Source organism: Dunckerocampus dactyliophorus, chromosome 12 (assembly GCF_027744805.1).
Source record: "Dunckerocampus dactyliophorus isolate RoL2022-P2 chromosome 12, RoL_Ddac_1.1, whole genome shotgun sequence".
In the NCBI taxonomy this organism is placed as follows: Eukaryota; Metazoa; Chordata; class Actinopteri; order Syngnathiformes; family Syngnathidae; genus Dunckerocampus; species Dunckerocampus dactyliophorus.
The window spans coordinates 1,029,725-1,048,709 of NC_072830.1; the positions used below are offsets into that span (position 1 = coordinate 1,029,725).

The 18,985-nt window shown below is 44.3% G+C and overlaps 1 protein-coding gene across 12 annotated transcripts in view; it reads left to right on the forward strand.

The window, feature by feature from the left end:
- The first annotated feature begins 4,661 nt into the window (after positions 1-4,661).
- Positions 4,662-18,985, forward strand: part of robo2 (roundabout, axon guidance receptor, homolog 2 (Drosophila)) — a 347,787-nt gene continuing 333,463 nt past the window's right edge. For all 12 annotated transcript variants that reach the window (XM_054793262.1, XM_054793266.1, XM_054793273.1 and 9 more), the window contains exon 1: positions 4,662-5,165. In XM_054793262.1, coding sequence (XP_054649237.1) covers positions 5,042-5,165 — 124 coding nt within the window. In that variant the 5' untranslated portion in view covers positions 4,662-5,041. The remainder of the gene's footprint in view (positions 5,166-18,985) is intronic.

An 18,985-nucleotide genomic window follows, 5' to 3' on the forward strand; every position in this document is an offset into this window, starting at 1 on the left:
CCTGCGTGTTCGTTTAATCAGAATAATGAAGTTGAGTCGATTCATTTGGTCCCAAATAGAAAACTAGTATTGAACAAAAGGCTTCCAACATATGCGGCATGTGGAATGTGCTTACTGAGCTCCGAGTCTTTGTGCCAATCAGACAGCAGTGCGTCTTTGCTGGAAGGGGAAAGACCCTGACTAGTCTGCTAAGGAGGTCCTCATTTATAACTAAGCTACAGTATGTAGTTCATCCTTTACTTTCACAAACACCATCCAGTAGAACACTTCCCTTGACCTTTCTTCTCAGCACCTCTCTTGCCCTTACGTAAGTAGTATTGCTAAATAGTAATAGTACTTCTACACTATCCTTTAGAACAATAATCCCTAATAAAACACCAGCTAATGTTGCTACAGCAACCCACACCAAGCTAAAACTCAAGTCATCACTTCCTGTCTGCGCACCTCTCAGCTCCCCTAGCAACACACACGAGCACAAGTCTGGCGTATGTCTTAAATGGTTTGTTTATTACTCTAAAAGAAACGTATTTAGAAGGTTGTAAACAGGTTTTCTGTGCTCTGACTATGAAAATGTTCTATTTATAAATAAGGAATCCTACTTATCACGGTCGGGCCTGGAACCAATTATAATAAGCGACAAACGAGGGGTGACTCTATTCAGTTTTTCCTTCTTTTTAGCACAAACATTCATAGTTATCCCATTGTTTGTTTCATTTTCACTTGACTGAAAACCAGCATCAAACCCCTTGTAACAGGATGCCGCAAATGGAGTGGCCTTTTATTGTGGCCAGCCTAAGGCACACCTGTGCTGTCTGACCAGAAGCTTGATATGCCCCACCTGTGAGGTGGATGGATTACCTCAGCAAAGGAGAGATTCAGACAGATTTGTCAGCAGTATTTGAGAGGAATCGGCCTTTTGTGTGCATAGAAACAGTTTTAGATCTTTGAGTTCAGCTCATGAAACATGGGAGCAAAAACAAGTGTTGCATTTCTGTTGCGTGTCTCTGCTTCAGTTGCAACTAAGCTTCTTCAAAGAGTTTTCACACTTGACGTTTAAAGCTTTAAAAAAGCATAACTCGCTCTTATTCTCCAAGACGAGTTGCTCTGAAGGCTCCACGTGTGCTTCCATCTCTGCCAGAGGAACAAGCTATTAGCATCCCTCATAATGATGTTTGTGCTACCAACACATGTTCCTGTTAGATTCTTGGAGAAAATAGACATCTTTTTGTGCATGGGAAGATTAATTGTGTTCTTGCTGATTGTTATTAGCAGAAAGGCGGGGAGCGTGACGGAGCAGGGAAATCATGTGGGCAGGTAGGAAATGAGCAAGGATTGTGTGTGAATATTCATTTGTGTCGTGTGTAGAAAAGAACGCTGTAATTAGGACATTAAATCCAGGATGTTGATGCCTGCTCTGGGAAGAGCCTGTTTTATGAACTTGGGGCGTCAGCGATGTGGAGCTGATCCAGCAAAGCCCCCAGATTATGAGGCTTTGCTGCCCAAGTGTGGACACTACCCCCGTTACAAACACACTCGTTGTGTAGCGGATGTGACTATGACATGCGGACGAGCGACACGAGGGAGCCACTCACTGAAAAATAATAACCAACTTCTTCATCCAATTGAACTTATTGATCACAACAGCGGTTTTCTCCTGGCACTTTACGCATGAAGGTGGCATTGATGAATGAATGTCGGACATGCCATGGCGGACTTCATGACTTCAGGCAGAGTTAAGGTGTCGTGTCTCATCAATGCTTTGTGTCATTTCAGTATCACTTGTATGTCAGTAAGTTTGGACATATAATAGACCAGAGTCTAAAGTCTACATAGTCGATCACCAAACATCCATCCATTCATCTTCTATGCCGTGGACATGCTGGAGCCTATCCCAGCTGACTTCGGGAGAGATTCAAACTAATCAAGTTTGAATAGGAACGCCTACAAATGTTGCTCACATTGAAGTCAGATGTCTGCCATCTCCCGGTGTGAAGTGTTAACTCCACGAGGCTCCATGTTTGCAGAAATGCTTTTTAAACGTTGCTTGTCGCAGTTTTGTGACTTTGGCGTTGAAAGGGCTATGCTTGCTGTTTAGTGGGTTAGTCCTCTACAGTCCAAGTCAATATGAACCAAACACAAACACTTAACTTATCAGAAGAGATGCAAAAATGTAGATCACTGTTTTCCATGGTCAGCTGGCCTATGGCACAAAGGTAATAGGTCAGCTTTCATGGATGACCAAGGAAATGATCAAATATTCACATTTGACAGGCTGAAATCAGAGAATATTGTAATTATTATGGCCGAGTGGTTAGCATGTTGGCCACACAGTCGGGTGATCAGGAAGACCTGGGTTCGAATCTTCCTTCTGTGTGGAGATGGCATGTTGTCCCCGTGTGTGTGTGTGTGGGTTTTCTGGGTACTCCGGTTTCCTCCCACATTCCAAAAACATGCATGGTAGCTTCATTGGAGACTCTAAATGGTCCATAGGTATGAATGTGAGTGGTTGTCTATATGTGCCCTGCCATTGGCTGGCCACCAGTCCAGGGTGTACCCCGCCTGTCGCCCCAAGTCAGCTGGGATAGACTCCTGCATACCCCCGCGACCCTAATGAGGAGAAGCGATTAATCATGGATTCATTGATTAATTGTTGCAGCTCTATTGGTGTTTATTGCGTTTACATTTGATGCACATTTCTTTCCACACTATCTCCAGTACAACAAATTGTGTGAAATCTGACCAAATCGGAGGTTGACCAGCGTCTTGTGCTCGTTCGTAGAGGTTCCGCTGTAGGTGCTCGCATGTCCTCTTCAAACACTGCAGGACGTTTCAAAAGTTGCTTGTTATCAGTCCTACGTTGGAGTGGTTTGTTGCTTTTACTTTTGGATAAACACTTCTGTTAACACTTGCATGACAATGCTAGTTTTTTATTTCAATGCACAAAATATCACATCATCTGCACAAAGTAGAGGTCAACCAGCGTCTTGTGTTGGTCCACAGAGGTTCCTCTAGATTGGGGGGGAGCAACCCGTGGCTCCGGAGCTGCATGTGGCTCTTCAGCCTCCTTCCTGTCATGGCAAAAGAAAAAAAAGGTATTTTATTAGTATATTTGTTTATATGTTACTTTAATTTGGATTATTTCATATCTTGGAGCTCAAAGTGGCCGCACGGTGGTCTAGTGGTTAGCACGTTGGCCAACACAGTAACAGCCTGGAGATCGGGAAGACCTGGGTTCCATTCTCCCCTGGGCATTTCTGTGTGGAGTTTGCATGTTCTCCCCGTGTGCGCGTGGGTTTTCTCCGGGTACTCCGGCTTCCACACATTCCCACATTCCAAAAACATGCAGGTGAGGTTAATTGGAGACTCTAAATTGTCCATAGGTATGACTGTGAGTGTGAATGGTTGTTTGTCTATATGTGCCCTGCCATTGGCTGGCCACCAGTCCAGGGTGTACCCCGCCTGTCGCCCGAAGTCAGCTGGGATAGGCTCCAGCATGCCCCCGCGACCCTAATGAGGATGAAGCGGTATAGAAAATGGATGGATGGATGGAGCTCAAAGTGAAACTTTAACATAGAATTTTAAAACATGTTTCTAATGAAGCAATTGAAATATGCGTCACATCCACGTCTATGTCCGTGGTCTTTATGTCCCTGGTCTTTCTGTCCTCGCTCTTTATGTCCCTGGTCTTTATGTCCCTGGTCTTTATGTCCCTGGTCTTTCTGTCCCCGCTCTTTATGTCCCTGGTCTTTCTGTCCCTGGTCTTTCTGTCCCTGGTCTTTATGTCCCTGGTCTTTATGTCCCTGGTCTTTCTGTCCTTTACCTGCAGGCCACTTCCTGAGCCTGCAATCCCTGTGGTAAGCTAGCCATCGATACATAAAAAAGATGCTCAGTATCGGCCTGCAGGAAGTAGTCTGTGGAGAGCAAAGTCATATCTTAGCGCCCCAACATCGGGAAGATCAGCATTGAGTGTCAGAAACAGATGAGAACGCAGGAACTTTTTGTCAAACTGCCAAGCTGCAACTACATAGAGTATTATTACTTATGGTTTGTATATTCAAGGCCTACGTTCTATTTCAATTTTACACAAATGAATACTTTGCACACTGCACTTCTGTTAGTTGCATTCTGTTGTTGTCCCAGGTCAAATAAATCAATAAAAAAGTCAAAATCATCTTATGTTTGCAGCTCCAGACTATTTCTTTCTTTTTAGTGTAAGAGAGTGCAAATGGCTCTGTTGATGGTAAACAGCTGTAGATGTCCTGACCGGACTAGATGATACGTCCTCCTGTCCTTACCAGGTGAACTAGTCTGTGTCTTTGGCTTACCCTGTGCCGTCTCGCCCCCAGCTAAGCTTCATCCTTTACATCGCCAGGGGTGATGCAATGGATATGTCATACTCTTTCCGGTCAAGGTCATGAAAATAAGCCAACCTTTCCTCCCCTTCATTTACCTCACATCATCACTTCTAGTTCCTAGAGTGCAAGAAGGTGCTGCTGCTTCCACCTCCTCTCAGTTAAACTCGTGGAAAAAAGAAAGCCTGAGTGCTGAGGAATGAATTCCCTCTGAAACCCTCTGAGTGAGCGAGCAGCGGAAATATTCCAGCTTCAGCAGCAGCGGCGTCGGCATCAACGGCAGTAAGCGACACGGTGGGAAGAGAGAGAGTGTGTGTGTGTGTGTGTATGTGTGTGTGTGTGTGTGTGTGAGAGCAGGAGTTTCAATGCGCTGTGCTGAGCGTATCTGAGCCATCGCGTGGCAAGCTGCGCGTCAACGCTCCCGCTTCCCCTCAGCTCTGGCGGGGCTGAGCTTTACACCAGGCAGGGATGAAGCGTCGCCCCGAGCCTCAGCATCAGTGAAACCGGCTGGTGGCATCGCACAGCAGCAGCAGCATCAGCAGCATGGTCGCGCTGGAGACCCACTGCTGATACCAGCGTGACGGATGACAGCCCACGAGTGGCTTTCCGTGAGCCACAGCCGCCGCCACCCTCCAGGAGGAAGCACAGCCATGTGAGAGGAGCGACTTGCCTGCCAGAAACTCTTGGACATGTTTTCCAGGGCAAAGTCTGGATTTCTTTCTGCGTTTGAACTTATTTTGTTTCTCTCGGTGCTGTCTGGCTGCCCGCAACCCGCCTACCTGGCACGGACTAAAGGCAGATGGAACAAGGGAGGTAAGGGACCTCAACACATAAATTGTTTGGAATGTTTGGGTTGCGGATAGCGAGCGTTGCTGCGTTTGACTTGTGACATCTTTGACATCTGCAGGTAGTCTTGAGTGGGGTGGTGGACCCCCAGACTGACCTTGCTTCTGGAGACTTTAGGACAGTTTCCATGTCATGTTCTAGACTGTCACTCACATCAGCTGTTTGCTGAAGTAACCCATTCCTGGTTACGTAGACGCCTCTGGATGTCCCGTGTCTTACACCTGTCCCTTTTGCTTTTGGTTCAAAGACTAAAGCCACGCTCCTCTGTGGGAGCGCTCCCCCTTTCCCTCTCCTCTGCTCTTGTAGAATTTAATCCCCTTTGTCAGATTAAAGAAACCTCTAATCTTGGCGCTGCTGCTCGGCAAGAAGGCTGCGATGTAGCCTCTCGGCATTGTTATCCCCGCCAAGCTCCCGCTCGGTGGGATGCTGGCGTCTTCAAAGCCACATCGTCACCGCCACTGTCTTTTTAATGATTCCTCGCCACTTCTTTTTTGCTGTTGCCTTTCTTTTGCCCAAACGTTCTCCACCTTGCACTCCGTCTCTCAGATGTTTCACGGTGATGCACTGAAGTTCCGCCCTTAATGAGACTTCTTGGATGGATGTTGTATGCGTCGCAGTTTTGCTTTCATGAAAGATTCTCTTTTCATGTCCACTTTTTCCTCCTACTTTGTGTTCATATGCTGCATTAATTGTCATAATTAGCATAAGAAGTGGGTCATACGAACCAAAGCACTCAAGGAGATGGTGCCTGATAGTTTTACACAAGAACAACTAAAGCAAAGTTTACTTCTGTTGGATCAGCTGTGGAATAGCAGGCATTTATGAGCAATGATGAATGGAATTGTTTGGCCAACAAATGAATCCAAAGCAAGGGCACAGGCAGGCGCAGTGCGAAGTTGCAGCTACTGAATGTGTGGCCTCTGGTGTAATAGAGGGCAGCGACCTTCGCCGTCATCACCATGCTATATGTTCTATATATATACTGAGACTTGATATCTCTCTCATGTTTTCATGCCTTTCTTGGAAGGCTCAGTGATCAGAAAGAAACTCGGTGTGCACTTTGCTTTTGGTACTTGTGTCACTGGACCACAGGCTGCACGTAAAACGTACGCAGAAAGTAAGGATTTGATAGGCAGCGTCTGTGACATGTCACATGACGTAACTCAAATATTCCAAAGCAAAATGTCGCCTGCTGGGTTGCTTTTTACCATCGTAGATGTCATGAAAAGCCTCTAGAAGGTACTTTTAAAGAGCACCGAGAGACGCCACTTTCAGCACATTCTCTCTTACACGTTTGCAATTCCTGCATGCTTTTTGCTGTCATCAGAACACCGGCCCATGTCTTTGGTCTGTGTTGCGCTCACGTTTGAGCTCAAGTGAACCTGAGTTCACTTGCAAGTGAACTTCCACTTGTCTGGCGGACGCCAGGACTGGGATGATTGCGCTCACGCTTGACCAAACGGACCAAACAAGCAGAGCAAATGCACCAGAGTTCCTTTTAACTGAAGCAAACGTGACAAATGTGAATGCACCCTAGATGAGTCTAGCTTGCAATCTTTTAAACATTACTGGACGCCTTTCTTCGTGTTTTTCCGTCTTTATGCGGAGAGTGGCTCTGATTCTTCAGCTTGAATTCATATCAGTGTCATTTTGGAAAACAATCAAAATAGCCACAGGGAGTATTTTTAAAACATTTTTTTATTCTTTGTCATCCATTGCTTTCCAGATCACATCGTCGCCCTGAAAGCTGTGGGAAATCACAGCTGCTGCTCTATAAAAGACGTGATCCCTTTGAAAGAAGGAATATGACAAACTTGTCATGATTTGTTTGATGCAGTGGTTGAGGCACTGAAAGCTTGCTATGTAAGCAATGATGCACCAACAAGCATTTGTTTCAAGGTTGCTTACCAGCAATACAAGCGGATAAATAACACTGGGCATACAAAGTGCTGCATTAGGAATACTACATGTGTCGTGAATTCAGGGAGGTCGAGGGTTAGAATCTCCTACGAGCATTTCAGGTACTTTGGCTTTCTCCCACATTCCACAACTTGCATGTTCTGTGATGTGACTGGAAACGCTTACTTGTCCATGGCTGTTTGTAGGCACGGGCCCGTTACGGGTTCCAAGGTGTACCACGGTATGCAAAAGTCCCGGTTTCAAAACCACTCCAATTTTCCATCATTCCATTTCTGTGGTATGAGGGAAAACTCCGTGGAAGCGCAGTGTCGTGTGCTGTGTCGTTTCTGGCAGGTGGAACCGGGCTTTGATGTGTTGAAACCACGGGTGTGTGCTGTGTTGCCAAAAGTTGGACAGCTTAACTTAGGTAGCACTTAACGTTAGCTGCCTCGCTAGCAGGGTGTGTGCCCTGGTAGAGTTCTGTAGCGTGTGGATTTCACCAGGCTTGCAGCTTTCAAAGTAATGTGTACGCACATGGACATGTTGACGTGAATATCATAACCTAATAAGTCGTAAATGTCTCACATATTGGCGCTACAGCGTAGCGTTGCAGCGTAAAATGTATATGAAGTGAAAACATTGTACTCGTGAAAAAGATTCGTTCACCGGTGCGGCCGCGCTGTTGTCACCGTTGTTGGTCGACATATGACTCACTCTGAGGGCCACCACGTGTGGCGGCGTGACAGGAATCCAGGATAAGTTGTGCAAACAAGCAACAACCACAACAGTCACATGACCCGGAAATTAAACTTGGTGAACGTCTTAACGGTATTGTGTGTCAGCACACAAGTAAATGAATCAAAACACAGGAAATACACAATCCAACAACTCCAAATCACCATGAAAGAACAATGAACGTTTATGTTGTGACCATCTTGAGCCACTTAGCGATTGCATTTCTTTGCATTTTGTGGCTGGAGCTGCAGGATGAGCCTCAGTGGGCTGCATCAGCAACTTATTTCATTTATTTCACTTCTTTTCTTGTTCACTTCCATCATCTCCTGTTGTACTGTTTTTCTCTTCTGTTCAATAAAGATATTTCAAAGAACGGAAATGATAATACGGCGAATACTGTGACCATAACATCAGAATCACATACCGGCCCACGCCGAGTTGTTTCTTTATATGTGCCCTGCGATTGGCTGGCGACGAGTCCAGGATGTGCCCCGCCTCTCCAGTTTACCTGTGACGCTAATGAGGACAAGCAGTATAGAAAATGGACGTACATCAGAAGTACATCAGATCACTTCATGTACTTAATGGCACCCTACAGGAAGTGCAAGTGGGCCCCTGACTACCTGTTCGCCAGTCTGGGGGAATCGACTTGGCCATATTGCGCTGGGCTTGTGAGAGCCTTTTACGAAACAGCACGGCTTTGCTGAGGCAGGCAGGAACTTGTGCAACAATAACTACTCCTAAGCCTCCCACAGCTCAACGTGCTGCATGTGGCATCTGGGATGAGGGATGGCTTCACATGTGTGAAAGTGAAGAGGAAGCGGAGGATTTACTGCAGCACGTTAGGGTTGTCTGCAGCGGACCGGCACAGCAAGTTGTTTGTTATGGAATTGATGGAAATGAATGACTACCTGATTCTCATCTGTTGTGCACTATTCCGTCCATCTGGAACTCCAAGTAGGGATTTTCTAGGGGCACCATGTGCACTGCCAAACGGGTGTGCACCCTCTACACCCGCCGACATGTGCTGAAACTGTTTAGGTTCGAATGCTCGGAATTAGTTTGGCTTCTCCCATTAGGGGTCACCGCAGCGAGTCACTTCTGTGATTTAATTGGCTCGGTTTGAAGATTCAAGAGTTTTATTGTCATGTGCACAGTAAAACAGGAAGTTCTGCTATGCAATGAAATTCTTGTTCTGTTCATTCTCCCAAGAAAAGAAAGAAAACACAAGAAAGAATAAGAACATAAGAAACATAAATACCAATAAATTAAGCAACAACAACAGAAGAGACATTAATACCAATGAATGAATGAATGAATGAATTCATGAATAAATAAAAATATAAATAAGTAGAGTTATGAGTGTGTGCGTGTGTTGCGTGCGTGCGGCGTGTGTGAGTGCTTCGTTGAGAAGCCTGATGGCCTGTGGGTAAAAGCTGTTTGCCAGCCCTGTGGTCCTGGATTTGCCCGCTGGACGGCACTGGATAGCTCCAGGAGCTGCGTGTCGGGATTTAGCCATGCCGTCTGACCAGAAGGCAGCAGCGTGTACCACTACACCACGAGAACGTCAGCCCAGACCTGTCCTTTGACTTCCGTCAGAATTCAGTAAGAAGAAGCGACAAGTCATAAGACACACCTGGAGTTTGGATAACTGATTCAACTTCTGTCGTCTCTACTCGACCGAGTACGCATCCCTGTGGGACGCTGTGACTTCCAGGGGACCCATTATACTCATTTTCGGGCCTTTGTATGGAGTTCTGGAGTCCTGTAGAGCAGCTACACATGATAACCCGCACAGAAAGCGTTCTAGATCTTCCAGACTCTGAACGTCTTCCTGCCTCCCGCCCGAGCGGTCTGTGTCATTTGTGCAAAGCGTAAACAGCCTGAGCTTGCAAGTTCTATGATCGTGTATTTATACACGCTGTCCCCTCTGGTGCCCATAAGTCCAGTCAGGTCCAGGCCCTAGCAGGACAGCAGAGCTGGCCAGAGGGGTTCTAATGTTGTACCCAAACTAAGGGGGGGAAATTAGGCAGCAGCCTGACAGAAAAATTAAATGACTGTCTTTAATTTTAATGAATGTGTTTTGACCGGTGTCTCGGGGGTAGGGGGCACATTGAGGGCTGTTGTGGATTCAGGCTTAAAATCACTCACTCGCTTTGCTGACCCGCTCTGGCTGCTGGTGACAACTGACACGTGAAGGCGTGTGTGCTTTTCAAATAATTACAGGATTATGAATAATAACGTTTCTGTTTCGGGGACAAAAGGCAAGAAAGGCTTTCCACCTGAACCCAACTGGCTCGCTGGCCTCGTGCGGCTGCAGAGCGCCTCCTCACACGCCTCCGCCTTTTTGATGCATGCATGTCATGTGTACCAGCTGAAACGAGTGGGCGCCACCACGGGATCGGCTTGTCATTCAGCGAGTGTTGTTGCGGCCCGGCTTGGAGCGCTGGAGGGCTGCTATCGCCACATCTTCAAGGGCAAACGACAGAATTCTAAATCATTTGATTGTGTGGGTTGCCATGTTTGCCCAAGCCAGGGGTCACCAACCCCTCGATCGCGGGCTACTGGTCGATCTTTGGAACTTTGCCAGTCGATCGTGAAAATATTAGAAAAAAAAGTATTAGAACAGCAGTGCCCTCCCCTCCCGGTGAATGACCACTGCCTCGCCGCCATCCAGGCAGGAACCCGCAAGCTCCTGCTGAGAGCCCAGCCCCAAAACCCAGCCAGAGATACTAGCGCACGCACACCGGATCCCCTCGCCGCGCTAGCAAAAAAGAGCAGTGTGCACAAGGGTCGAGCGAGCTTGAGCCCACAACAGTCGTTGTTGCACATTCTGCCTTTGCTACCTGAAAATGAAGGCACGAGTGTAACGCCGCCGCATCGACCAGTCTCTCTCTCCTCACCACCGCCACCACCTGCTGAAAGCTGTGGCCGAGACCAGCGATGGTGGGCTCAAAAAGGTTTTATTTGTCTTGCGGACATGCTCAGCAAGTCACACCGAGGAACATCACATGCACTCGCACCAAGAGAAGGAAGAAGAAGCTGATCTTCTTTAATCCTACCAAGCAATTACTGATAGTTTGCTCACTTCCTGTGTTTAAATGTTGCCATTTTCTCACTGTGAAAAAAGAATCAAAGATGTGTAACGATAAGAAAAGAAGAAAAGTGTTAAAAATTACAATTAAAAATAAGGTAAATAAATAAGAAATACATCAAAGTAAATAAATAAATGCATGCTGAAATGCAAAATAAAATAAGAGGTTAAGGATAAATACGTCATTTCCCGTGTATAAGCTGCTACCTTTGTCTTGAACTTTGAACCCTGCGGTGCGGCTAATTTGTGACCGTGTTCTAATCTCGTGACACCTCCTTTACTTCAGAAGTGCTACTAATCGTTTAAACGCGATTCAGCCTCGATGTTGTGTATTCGAACAAATGCAGGTCACGGGTCTCCCACATGATCTCATTTGTGTAACGTTTATTTTACGAGCTTATTTCAGCCCAAACAAAAGGAATGAGCTTGTTTTGCCAGAACAATAAAGTATTGGTACCACAGCTCACATTCTGCATGAAAACATCAACAAAAAACTATTTTGTTCATCAGCATCTTGTATGCGTTTTTTATGGTTTCCAACAGGGATGTCCGGTAATATCAGCACATCGTTATTATTGGCCCGATACTGGCATAAAATGTAATATCAGTTGATATCGGTATTGGGTTTTTCCTTACAATGAAAAGTGATAGTAAAAAAAGTGCTGTATATATCGGCCTACGAGCTCCCGTACTTGCCGTCATGGAGGCAGCCAACGGCGCCAACACGTGGAAATACTTCATCACGACCTCTGTTATCCCTTCTGTGACAGGAGATACGTGACGTTACACATATTGGTATCAGTTGATATTGGAACTGATATCGGCATATTGGTTCATGGCAAGAAAGCCAATATCGGACATCCCCAGTTTCCAACTTGTATTGCTATTCAAGCTACTTGGACGAAAACAAAGGGAAGTGAGCTATTTGTATTTTATTTTTTTAACATTAACATTGAAATAATAATAATAATAATAATACAAATTGATTAGATTACATTTTATTGCGCTTTTCAAGGCACCCAAAGTGCTTGACAGTGAAGTGACACCATTATTCATTCATTCATTCACTCCTCAGTCACACACTGGTGGTGGTAAACTACATCTGTAGACACAGCTGCCCAGGGGTAGTCTGACAGAAACGCGGCTGCCAATTCGCGCCTACGGCCTCTCCTCTCATTCCCATTCATGCACCAGTGTGGGCAGCACTGCAGGCAAGGTGGGTGAAGTGTCCTGCCCAGGGATGGAACGACAGTGACTGGGTGGGGGGCGTGAGGATCAAACCGCCAACCTTCCGGTGTCTGGATGCCGGAGCCACTGATGTACTTTATCTACGGAGCTCCATTTAAACAGTGTTTTTTTAAATAGAGGCGTAATGTCTGAACTGAACACTTGTACAATACTAAGAGCTGAAGCAAATCATCTGGGGGGCTGCTGGGTGGAGAGCCCTGATACAGAGTAGATGAAGCAGTCGTTTTAAAAGAGTGAAGCTGCTGCTGCAATGAATCATTGATCATTCATTGTCAGGTTCAGTGTTGCTGTTGTACTGTTTCCTGTTGCTTGTTACGTAACGCCGACGCCGGGCGCCTTTCACAACCCTCCCTTTGTGACACAGCTAAAAATGGACGACGGGACTTTTACATAATCTATTTTTTTATTCCAAAGCATCATTAATAATTCAGCATCCAATCTCTGTAGAATATTTGACAGACATGTTGATTCTGGTCCACGTCCGTGGCGTGTGAGCCTACACTGAGTTGGTGGCGCCACTGTGGGGCTACAGGCTACTTGGGAGCTTCGTGTTCCAGTTCTTTCATCACAACTCCTCCTACCTGATGTATGTAACGTGTGCATTGGTTCCCTTTCCAGAAACTTCATTGATTGTGTGCAATAACAGGCTGGAGGGCTCCACACTGAGCATGTGATCCACCGCCCATGGCGAGCCGCTTAATTGCCACGTTCCAGCCGTGCGTCTAACGAAGCTGCTTTCTAATTGCGGGGGAAATTACACTTTACCATCGTTTTAATTTTACGTAGGAGATATAGCTCTGCAAATATGAGTATTTGTAAATATGATGGAGTCGCTTTTACCACCCGTCAGCCTTGAACTCGTTGACTCGGCTAAACCCAGCTGCTCTCCATCGCACGTGAACACTGTCTTTATGGGATTGTGTATGCATGGCCGCCTGACTCTGCTCTACATTTCCTCTCCTCATGCTCCCCTCACGGCCAGGAGACGATGAAAGTGACGCGGGAAAAGTTTGGCTGTTAAAAATGCAGATGTGATATTTTTAAATGTGTGCACACAGGAGCGTCTTAAGCTAGGAGCCATGTGTGCAAATTTGACTGAATCCTTATTATCTCCTCACGAGCGTCAACAAGTGCGTGAGGAGTGAGCGCCGTCTCGGCCTCACTGCCCGGGTTTCGACTGTTGCCGGGATGATGACGTATTTGTGGTCAGAGTCAGAAATCCAGAAAAAGTAAGCTTATTGTGACCCAACCTTCTCTGACTCACTCTCTCTCTCGGCGTACCACCTTACCTCTCTTTGCACTTTCCAATGAAACTTTAAAGAGATAAGAAGCTTTTTTTCTATTTCAGGGTCACCATTAGCCTGAATAATGCATTGACAAGAGAGGAGCAGTTTGAGTCCTACGGAGGGTAGAAAGCGCAGCCTTCAATTAAATTATACATCATTATCACAGCTGGCAAGCCGGGCGCGACCGTACTCTTCTCCATCCTCCTCTAAATGTTCCATGTTACTGTCTTGTCCAATATGGCGTGTCAGGCAACAGCCTCTTCCTGTGCCAGCACCGAGCCGGGACACCTGCACCGGAACAGGAGTGTGCCTTTCAGAATGCTCCAATGCACGAACATGCAGTAGCGTTCAGGAACATGCAGGTGCAGTACCATGGGACCTCCACCTGGCATCCTGTCACTGTGACTAAAGGTGGTTCAAGGGTCACATGTTTGGGTATGGAACATTCAGTACAACGCACAGGTGTGCTGGGTTCCTACCCGGCACACCTGAACTCATTCAATACCAAACACAGATTTATACGTTTTTATCGTCCCCAACGCCCGATCTCAAAGACGTATTTATACGGTTTTTTTTTGTTTTTTTGTGAGAGGCAAAACGAGGTGATGACGCAATTGCACACTAATGGCCGTCACTTTCCAGCAGTTTTAAGCCATAAAAACGGCCACAAGGTGGCAGAAGTGCATCTGATAAGAGCTCGGCTTGGATCTTTTGCATGTAAAAACACACACGACAGCAAGGAGGAAGTGGAAGAGCGTGGAGGAGTGCAGCGTGCAGAAGGTTACGCATTGTAGGGACATTTTAACACATGCACACGCACACAAGTGCGTGTACACACACAGTTCAGTTCCAAATGTGAAAAATGTAAATAGTTCATGGTGTTGTATTTGTACATAAATTGTTATTTTCATGTAAAATAAAACACACTCACAGAGGTTTGTTCCAAAAGCCAAACAATATTGTTGCTCAAGCTGAGTAATAAAAAGTACACTCAGCAGTACTTTGCTGGCATTATTTGCAATGCTTTTTTCATAACCTTGTTCAATTCCATAAGTCCACGTTTGTAACAAGTACTTAATATTAAAAAGAAAAAAAAGTAAAAAGAAAAAAAAGGAGCTGTATCGGACGACTATAAAAAAATCAGGTCGGATCGGAAGCCAAAGCATGCGGACGGGGACATCCCAAGCATCCAGTGGAAACACCAACACAAAACCGTTCATGCGATTGAGTCACTGGTGACCCCTGACAGGGAGTATTATGACCTGATAGCTGTTGACAGTTGTTTGCTTCATTTGAAAAATCATTATTCCACAGAATGACAGCCGACAGGGCTAGCCATCGAGCTAAAAGGCCGAGCTGTCAACCCAATGTCCAGCGCAAAGCGCCAGGGAGTGAGGTACCAGCGCAGCACCGGCCGGCACCTGTTACACATACCAGGCTGTGATAGTGGCGTCGCGCTATACGCCTAATTTGATGCGTCTCATGGCAGTTTTTCCACCGACTCCTTGGAAGGAATATTTGTAGACAGAACTTCCTCAGTGTTTGTCACAAAGCCAGGAATAGGCAGGTAATGCTTCGATGCTCGCTGAACTGATGTCTACTGAGGTATACCGACATCTCACATGAATGATTTCATTGCAAAAGAAGGTGAAAACCATTTGAATCCTGTTTTGCCAATTTTTCTAACCAATGAGTATTGTCCACAGAAACAAACTGTGTTTTGTGTATTTCACCATCGGAGCTTCAACAAGGCACCAATCAAGCAGAGAGAACATTCAAAGTTGTCTACCCGAGACAAAGACACACACACAGACACACACAGGCTTATATCATGAGGATGTAAACGCACCACGCTGAGGCTTTTCATACAAAACAGACACTTCTGCTCCCAAGATAAGCAGCAATAAATGAGAACAACCTGAATAGAAGAGGTCACTGCGTAACCACGTCCGCCTCGCAGCAGAGACACTGGAAGAAATGCATGAGGACTGTTGGACTGTTTGGACTAAAGCTGACTAAAGAGGACTAAAACATTCATTTTGCGATCACAATCCACATTTAAAGCCATAAAAGGACTACAGGTCCTGAAAGCAAGTTTACCTACGGAGCCCAATTTGTGCTTTTCAGACAAGACTGCAAATAAAATCATTCCATAAAACATAAAATCATTCTAAAATCATTTCATAAAACCACCTGCACTCCTACACCCCATCTCCATGTCTTCTCTCCAAGCTTCCAGTCTTGTGAGAAACATGCCAGTGCAGTATTTATAGAAAGCGAGGGATTTCGAAAGCCAAGATTCGGGGCTCTGTAGAGGCCATCTATACATTTTGCATTCTTTTCCGCTACCACAAGAATGTCAAAGCTGATGAAATGGCTCACATGGCACAAAAAACCCCAAGAAGACATTTCATTATCTCCTGATCTAATACATATATAACCATTTTATAATCATCGGTCTCCTGTCTGGCCCATCTGTGACTGGATGAGATGATAAGTAAAGTCGGACCACTTCCTGGTCACCAATCATGCAGTCCTGCGTTGCTCTTTACAGAGTAATACGTATCCTTTGTCCAATAAGTGGTGAGGAAATGAATTGGTTCAGAGGGCTGAGAAATACGTTTTGGGGGCAATTGAGTTTTAATTGAATCTGGAGGGAGAACCGTTTGTTTCATTTCAGGAATTAGGACAAATGGGTATTGAGAAGCATAATGCCCACCTGACCAAGGAATTTCCAGCTAGATGCATTTTGCTCCGTGGACGCTAACTAGATGCAGTAGTTGCACAGGACATTCTCAAGAGTGCTATTACCTGCTCCGCATTAGGGCTGCATTATTAACATCATCCTTAGCCTACTAGTTAATTAACCCCCAAGACCTTCATTTACTGTCCGATAATGCATAACAATGGATGAACCTCCTGCTCTCATTACTGAGATGGACTGATCATCACAGCGTCACAATCACAGCTGCCTTATTGGGTATGTTCCAGCATGACAGACAGGAAGTTGTCATGATGGAGTTTCCGTGAGCTGGACTGCAAATCCACATTTGGACTGGTAGTTGTTTCTTTTTACATGAAGTTGTATGACATCCTCGTGTCACAGCGTCGTCTTCATCAGCAACATTGGACAGGCGACAGCGTGCAGTGATACGGCGGGAGAAAAAGTAACGCCGAGCGATTTTGAGGTCTGTTTTTTTTCGAGGAGGCATTTTTGTAACGCAAATGTGTTACTCCTTTGAACTAATATTGTTCTGAGAAGCTTAAGTGGCCCACCAGCTAACCAGAACTACATTCCTCATCACCGAAATCCAACCAGAAGTGGGCTCACGGGATGAAGTCACCATTGATGTACTACACTGCTGATGGGGATGTCATACAACTTCACGTCAAAAACTCCCAACTATCTCTTTAAGGGTCCCATATTAAAGTAGGTTTCAACAATTTTGTCAGACATTAGATCAGGGGTGTCTAAACTTTTTCCAGCAAGGACCGCATGTCAATAAGATCAAAGGATGCAGGGGCGGGGTTTTGTAAACCAAGCCATGTAGATACGCTAAGAACAGCCAGTATATGTACCCTATATAAGAACATAACAGCCAGTATATATACCCTATATAAGAACATAGCAGCCAGTATATATACCCTATATAAGAACATAACAGTCAGTATATGTACCCTATATAAGAACATAACAGCCAGTATATGTACCCTATATAAGAACATAACAGTCAGTATATGTACCCTATATAAGAACATAACAGCCAGTATATGTACCCTATATAAGAACATAACAGTTAGTATATGTACCCTATATAAGAACATAACAGTTAGTATATGTACCCTATATAAGAACATAACAGTTAGTATATGTACCCTATATAAGAACATAACAGCCAGTATATGTACCCTATATAAGAACATAACAGTCAGTATATGTACCCTATATAAGAACATAACAGCCAGTATATGTACCCTATATAAGAACATAACAGTCAGTATATGTACCCTATATAGGAACATAACAGTCAGTATATGTACCCTATATAAGAACATAAGTCAGTATATGTACCCTATATAAGAACATAACAGTCAGTATATGTACCCTATATAAGAACATAACAGCCAGTATATGTACCCTATATAAGAGCATAACAGTCAGTATATGTACCCTATATAAGAACATAACAGTCAGTATATGTACCCTATATAAGAACATAAGTCAGTATATGTACCCTATATAAGAACATAACAGTCAGTATATGTACCCTATATAAGAACATAACAGTTAGTATATGTACCCTATATAAGAACATAACAGTCAGTATATGTACCCTATATAAGAACATAACAGCCAGTATATGTACCCTATGTAAGAACATAACAGCCAGTATATGTACCCTATGTAAGAACATAACAGCCAGTATATGTACCCTATATAAGAACATAAGTCAGTATATGTACCCTATATAAGAACATAACAGTCAGTATATGTACCCTATATAAGAACATAACAGCCAGTATATGTACCCTATATAAGAACATAACAGCCAGTATATGTACCCTATATAAGAACATAACAGTCAGTATATGTACCCTATATAAGAACATAACAGCCAGTATATGTACCCTATATAAGAACATAAGTCAGTATATGTACCCTATATAAGAACATAACAGTCAGTATATGTACCCTATATAAGAACATAACAGCCAGTATATGTACCCTATATAAGAACATAACAGCCAGTATATGTACCCTATATAAGAACATAACAGTCAGTATATGTACCCTATATAAGAACATAACAGCCAGTATATGTACCCTATATAAGAACATAACAGCCAGTATATGTACCCTATATACTGTAAGAACATAACAGTCAGTAAATGTACCCTGTATAAGAACATAACAGTCAGTATATGTACCCTATATAAGAACATAACAGTCAGTATATGTACCCTATATAAGAACATAACAGCCAGTATATGTACCCTATATAAGAACATAACAGTCAGTATATGTACCCTATATAGGAACATAACAGTCAGTATATGTACCCTATATAAGAACATAAGTCAGTATATGTACCCTATATAAGAACATAACAGTCAGTATATGTACCCTATATAAGAACATAACAGCCAGTATATGTACCCTATATAAGAGCATAACAGTCAGTATATGTACCCTATATAAGAACATAACAGTCAGTATATGTACCCTATATAAGAACATAAGTCAGTATATGTACCCTATATAAGAACATAACAGTCAGTATATGTACCCTATATAAGAACATAACAGTTAGTATATGTACCCTATATAAGAACATAACAGTCAGTATATGTACCCTATATAAGAACATAACAGCCAGTATATGTACCCTATGTAAGAACATAACAGCCAGTATATGTACCCTATGTAAGAACATAACAGCCAGTATATGTACCCTATATAAGAACATAAGTCAGTATATGTACCCTATATAAGAACATAACAGTCAGTATATGTACCCTATATA